General features: G+C 63.2%; 1 protein-coding gene across 1 annotated transcript; it reads right to left on the bottom strand.

Moving 5' to 3' along the window:
* Positions 1–4109: 4109 nt before the first annotated feature.
* OLIG2 (oligodendrocyte transcription factor 2) lies at positions 4110–6384 on the bottom strand. The gene is made up of 2 exons (XM_055702589.1): positions 6316–6384; positions 4110–5977 (listed from the first exon to the last, which is right to left on the bottom strand). The coding sequence occupies exon 2, from the start codon at positions 5938–5940 to the stop codon at positions 5059–5061; it is 882 nt and encodes a 293-aa protein (XP_055558564.1). The 5' UTR covers positions 5941–5977; positions 6316–6384; the 3' UTR covers positions 4110–5058.
* Between the last annotated feature and the right edge of the window lie 243 nt (positions 6385–6627).

Below are 6627 nucleotides of genomic sequence, written 5' to 3'. Positions count from 1 at the left end.
TCCTGTCACACCTCTGTCCTATCCTCTAGAGAATCACTCAGACAGTTTGCAGACTGTCAGGATACATGGGACACCAGTCTCTCACCTGCGGAAGTGTAAAAACAACCCATTTTCCAACAAGGGGAACAGGATCCCAACTCTTGTCTCTGGAACTATGCCCCAGTTACCACGCCTCACAACCAGCACCCTGACTCTGGCATGGGGAGATTGCAGTGGCATCCAGGGCGAGTTTGGCCCCAGAATACTGTGGTTTTCAAGGGGGAAAAAACAGGATTTTCTGTATCCAACTTATAACTAGATGCGTGTAACCTGTGCTTGCATACCTCACCCTGCCCATGGCTCCTGCTCTGAGCGGGCCCTAGTTTGTATTACTGGGGGGAGAGTTGTAGATACAAAAGAACCACTTCTTTCTGTGAAAGACTGATATTTGGAAAAATGTTGAGACGGATTTGGATATTCATTCCAAACATTCATTCAAGTGAAAAGGAAGGGATCCTGCAGGCCCATGCAGGGGACTGACAGATCCCATCCCACAGGACCAAATCACCAGCCAGCAGAGCTGGTCCCCTGATACCCCCCCTGCGGGAGAGGCACACGTGCCTCGCAGAAGCTGCGGGCCTGGAGGGAGCAGCACGCCACCATTAGGGTTTCACAGCAGATTTTGGGTGACTTGGCTTAAAACCTGCCAGGCAGAGGCTGAAGAAATCCCCTGTTGAAACGAGACAAGAACGGCGGGGGGACCCGTAAAGGTGGAGGAGCTGCCTGGGTGCCCTGGCATGGCAAACCTTTCTGTTCCCCTGGCTTCCCTGAGGCACTGCTGTTCATGCCTTAAATGTGCTGCCGAGCCCTGGCTGCCCCTTTCCCCGCTGCCTGTGCTGTGCCTGGGGGGGCGGGGGTGGGGATGGGTGGTGGTGGTGGAAGGGAGAGCTCGGGAAGAGAAGGAGAACGTGGGGAGGAGGTTGGGGAAGGGGAAAGGAAACGGGTGGGCAAGGGCGCGAGTGGGACCATGGATTACGTGGGCAGGGGCTCCCTCCTCCTGTCACGGCAAGTCGCTAGAGACCTGAGGCAGCCTGAAAAAGACGGAGGGGTCTGGCCTGCCAGCTTGCATGGAAAACAAGGCTGGATTCAGAGGAACGGGGATCAGCAGGGTGGGAACCTGAAAATTAGGGTGGCCGCTCCAGCTCAGGGGGGAGCAACGCGGGTCCTCGGGCTCCCAGCCCGGCTGGGGACACAGGTGACCCGCGGCAGCCCCGCCGGTGGGCGCTGAGCATATGGGCTCCCCCCGCCCCGTAATCCTATCTGCCCGGAGCCGCGGCTCCACTGCGGCAACGCGATCGGGGGAGCGCTGCGGGGCACTCCCTGGTGCAGGGGAGCATATGGGGAACCAGGCAGGCGGGAGGGCGTCGGGGGCCCGGCCCGGCTCCTAATTTCATTTGCAGGTAGCCCAGGAGGAGGGGGCCGGGGGAGCACAGCTGGCGGCCCGGCCCGGCCGCGGGGCTCCCTCCGCCGCCGTGGGGGTGCTCAGCCCCAGCCTGAGTGGCAGCGGGCGGGCAGGGGGCTCCGGGGGGGAGGGGGGAGAGGCGCTGTCCTCGCTGCTTTTGCCACCGCGGGGCCCGCCGGGGCCGAAATGCCCCCGCAAAAGAACCGGATCCCCACGGACTGCCCTCCCCGCCGGGGCGGCGCTGCCCGTCGGGACTCCCCGGGGCCACCTGTTAGCGACGGGGAAAGGCCCCTCTGGGTGGGGGAGCGCGGCCGGGAAGGCAGACGAGCAGGATTTGCCAGCTTCTGGCCGCTGCCGACTTTTGCATCTGTCAGGGTGCTAATTATTGCCTTTAATAGAGACAAAGAACAGCTCCTAATGATGCTCCCTCTAATTCTCACCTGCTCCTGCCCTTCTTCCGCAGCAGCACTCCCTCGCCGGAGCCCTGCTAATTGGGAAAGCTGCTCTGCTTATTGCGGCCTCCCTACAGCTGGGGGTGGGGAGAAGCAACGACGGCAGGTCTGGGGCAGGGGATGCGGGGCACCGGTAGCGGGGCTCCAGCAACAAAACCGGGGGAGAGGGGCAACACCCTTAGCCGGGGCTGGGCTGACGGGAGCTCCCCAGCATCCCCGCGCCGCCTCGGGCTCGGTGGAGGAGCAGCCTTTGCCTCTGCGCTCTGGCGGGGACTGGGGTGATCTCTGTCCCTTCTCCGGCCCAGCCTGGCCTTCGGCGTGCAGCGCAGCCTGGCAGAAGGGCGGCCGTCGTGGGGACCGTCCCAAGCCGCTGGCAGATACCTGGCTGCCAGCCCCCTGTTTTGCGCGACTTTTTGCCCCCCCGCCGGCGGAGGCAGAAGCGGAGGGTCTTGTGCCACAAGGATCGCCTTCAAAGCCGCGGGCCGCTACAGAGCTAGCACCCTAAGGCGGCCTTAGAGCGAAGGGCAGCTCCGGAGCCTGCCTGGCCGCCGGCGTCCTGGCCAGCTCTCCTGGTGGAGAAGGCACTTGGGCCATCAGTGGGATGCTCGGCGTTGGTCCCCGGGGCTTCGTTCCTCCCGGTGTTAAACGGGTTTTGTTTGCTAAAATCGGTACTGAGGGTGCTGGGAAGGGGAGCTTCTCTCCAGGGGCCGGGGGGGATTGGACTGGGTATCTCTGGAGAAGGAGGAGGGCTATTTTTCGTCTTTGCTGGGGGGATGCTGAGGTGGGGGGCACTCCTTTCCCAGCCCCTCTTCCCTCCCCTGAAAGGACTGGAGTGGAGCGAGCCGCGGAAGGAAGGAGCAAACCGGCCAGGCAGGAGCCTGAGGGGGCTGTCGCGCCGGGACCGGTCCGCACCCCGCGGGGACCCCAGCCCGCCCCGGCCGCCTGCAAACCGCTTCGCTTTACACCGTAAAAAACCACGGTCCCCCGGGGCCGGACTCGCTTTCATACCCCCGCGAGTGTCTGTGAGCCCAAAATTCCTCCCTGGCCTGTTATATATATTTTTTAAAAATTATATATATATATTTATATACTGTTTTGTATTTACGCGTATGTAGCTAGCTAGTTATTCTAAAGAGCTGTCTAGGTTTTTTTCGGTCTAGAGAGAGATGAGCAAGGATTTGCTTGGGCAAGGCTGGGGGGCTTGCGGTCCCCCTGCCCACCCGGAGCGCGGTGCCGGGCGGGAGCGGCCCCCCGGGGCGGCGGGCGGCGGGACCGTGGGAACCGCGCCCGGGGAGCCCCGCGGCTCGGCCCGGCCCCCCCGGGGGCAGCCGCCGCCGCCGGGGGCTGCCGGCCTCCTTTTCCTCAAAAAAACCCCAAACTGGGATTCGCTTGGGCTGTTCCCCTTCTCCTTGAGGGAAAAGGGGAAGCCACAGGCTGCTCCGCGCCCGCACCCTAGGTGCGTGAAGACAGCCCTTTCCCTGGGGTCTGCGGGAGGGCGAAGTATTTCCTGCCCAAATACCTGAGTACAGGTCTGCTACAAATACACACGGGCGAGAGATACTATCACCTTCGGGGTGGTGGTGGGGGGAAGACTGTCTCGACTGTCCCCACATAATTTTCCTTTCAGTGGATTTTCATTTGCGTGGTTTTTGGCTGAAGGTCAACTGCGCAGAAGCGACTACAGTGAGCAAACACCTCACCGCCAAGTTTAATGTTTCCTTTCCCCGACTTAATATTTAGCTCTTGTCAAGCGCTGGGTTCAGAAGACAAAAATTGTCACATTACGAACCCAGGAACAGTTGTTTCTTTCCTTGCCGCCCTTGCGCTGCGAGAAACAAATGAAGGGAAAAAAACAAAACAAACCCCAAACCAAACGGTTTCGATTAGCCGGCGAAGCAAACTAACAAGAAACTTAAGGAAAAGGCAAGGATGCGCCTAGAATATTCCCGTCCCTTCCCCGCGTTGCGGCCGGTGACCCGCCGGCTGTCCCGCCGCCGCCCCGCACCCGGCACCCGCCTCCGCCTCCCCGCTTGCCTCGGAACAGCAAGGAAGAGAAAAAGGTCATTTCTTTAAAATGCTTTTTTTTTTTTTTATTTAAAATCTCAACAGTGGATCACTTTTTTTTTTTTTTTGCAACCAAACAAGTAATAAATATTATTTAGCAACTTTTTTCTTTTTTACTTTTTTTTTTTTTTTTTTTTACAAAAATAAACGGATGATAAAATCTCTGCAAGGGGCAGCGATAAGAAAAGTTGTTATTTCAGAAACAAGCCCAAGTTCTCAGTATTGCAACACGGACAGTGTGAAAGTTCCTACACAGAAAGAGCATTAACGAGTTCAAACTTTGTTAAAGGTGGCAGGAACGAAAAAAAAACCCCAAAAAAACCAAACAAAAAACCACGTGTTATAGGCTTAAAAAAAAAAACAACCCAAGAAACAAACCCAAGAAACCCCAAGAACCCAAACCAACGAAATCAAGGCAAACCGACCCCTTATTCACTCATGAGGCTTACACAGTACAAGTGCACGGACGGAAAGCTCAGGCAGAGCGGACTTGCATCGTTATCGTCAGACGGTATATTTACAAATCCCGAACCAGAAAGAAAACCGGCGGAACCGCCGGCGGGCGGGGGAGCGGGGGGAAGAAGCCGCCTTGCCCGGCTACGCTTCCAGCCGGAGGGCCGCTGCTCCCCGCCTGCTCCCGGACCTACCGGAGCGGCGGCCGAACGCCCCGGGGATGGGCTTTCCGGGGCGGGACGTGACCCAGGAACGGCTCCGGAGGCTCTACGTGTAGAAACGAAAGCGGGAGAGGGGGAGGGGGACAAACAAACAAACAAACGAGCAGAAGCCCCTCTGCAGTTTTGGGTCCTCCATTCGCGACGAGCCTAGGGCTATTTTCCCCTCCTAACGAAGTCACCGACAACAACGTAAAATGAAAAATAAACAAGACGCACGGGCATTTTCTTGTGTCGGGGTGCTTGTCCCCGCCGTTTGGGGAGCAGGGCAGACCCCGGGCCGGGCTCCATCCGCTCCCGCCGCCCCTCCGACGGCCCCGGGAGCGGGGCCGGGGTGGGGGGAGGGGGGCTGCCGCCGGAGGGGCGCGTTTGTAGGTCCTGAAGGTGGCGGAGCGGCGCGGGGCGCGGCGGGGCGGCCCCGCCGAGGGGCTCATTTGGTGTCGGTGGCTAATCTGGGGAGGCTGGCGGTGCCCATGCCGGAGACGTGGTGGTGTGGCGGGGCCGACACCTGGCACATGCTGCAGGGGCAGGGCATCCCCCCCCAGTGCTGGAAGCCGCTGCCCAGCGGGGCGGCGGCGGCGGCGGCAGCCGAGGGCGACTTGAGGAGCCCGTGGGGGGGGCGGATGGAGCTGACGGCCGAGAGGCCGGAGCCGGGCAGGGAGGCGCTGGAGACGGCGGCGGGGGGCAGGATGGGGTGGTGTACGGGGTGTGAGGCGGGGTGGCCCGGGTGGCCGGGCAGCGGGGCGGAGTGGGCACCCATGCCGCCGGGGCAGGCGGCGGGGTGGAAGCCAGCGTGGTGCCCGCCGTAGATCTCGCTGACCAGGCGCTTCATCTCCTCCAGGGAGTTGGTGAGCATGAGGATGTAGTTGCGCGCCAGGAGCAGCGTGGCGATCTTGGAGAGCTTGCGCACCGACGGGCCGTGGGCGTAGGGCATCACCTCCCGCAGCCCGTCCATGGCGATGTTCAGGTCGTGCATCCGCTTGCGCTCCCGGCTGTTGATCTTCAGCCGCAGCTGCTGCAGCTCCGGCTCCGTCATCTGCTTCTTGTCCTTCTTGGAGGAGGAGGAGGAGGACGAGGAGGAGGAGGACGACGAGGACTTGAAGCCCAACTTGTCCACCACCACCACCCCTGCAGCGCTCATGGCGCTGCGCAGCTCGGCGCTCAGCTCCGGCGGGGAGTCACTCTGCGTGGAGCTGGACACGGTGCCGCCCGTGAAGCCCCCGCCGCTGCCTTTATTCCTGGCCGTGAGGAAGAGGTCATCGGGCTCCGGGGAGGACGGGCGGCTGGAGACCAGGCTGGCGTCCGAGTCCATGGCCCGGCGGGCGGGAAGGCGGCGCGCACCGGGCTGCCTGCGGGGAGGGGAAAGAGCCCGCAGGCGGCCTCGAGTCAGCGCCCGCGGAAACTTGGCGGGGCGCCGCCGCCGCCCGCCCGCCACGTCGGCGATCCCGCTCCGCGGGGCCGCGGAGAGACGCCCTCGGCGGGGCAGGCCGCGCTGCCCACCCTCCCCTCCCCGCCAGCCGCGGGGCGCCCTCGAGGTGGGGGGCGCCTCGCCGCGCCTCCCATCCCATCCCATCCCATCCCATCCCATCCCATCTCGCCCCGTCCCGTCCCTCCCTCCGCGCCTCTCCGCCGGGCCGGGGGCTAGGGGGGTGCCGCGCCGGGGGGCGCGGGCGCGGGGGGCACTTACCGTGCGCGGGGCGGCCGTAGGGAGCGGCGCGCCGAGACGGGCGAGCACGGCAGCAGCGCGCACCTTGCGGCGGCGGCGGCGGCGGCTTTATAGCCGCGCCGGGGAGGAACGATGTCACCGGGCGGGAGGGGGGCTGCGCCAATCGGCGGCGGCGGCGGGGGGGGGGGGGGGGGCGCGGGGGGGGGGCGTCTGATGTCACCGGGGCCGGTCCGGCTCGATGGGGCGGGCGGGCGGGGGGACGACGGCCGGCCGCGGCGCGGGGAGCCCGGCGGGGGGGCGCGGTGGGGGGGAGGGACTTTTGTCAAATCCATA

The sequence above is a fragment of the Falco cherrug genome, chromosome 2 (assembly GCF_023634085.1).
Source record: "Falco cherrug isolate bFalChe1 chromosome 2, bFalChe1.pri, whole genome shotgun sequence".
NCBI classification, from domain to species: domain Eukaryota; kingdom Metazoa; phylum Chordata; class Aves; order Falconiformes; family Falconidae; genus Falco; species Falco cherrug.
The sequence above is the reverse complement of the archived record's forward strand: the minus strand, read 5'-3'. Positions and strand labels throughout refer to the sequence as shown.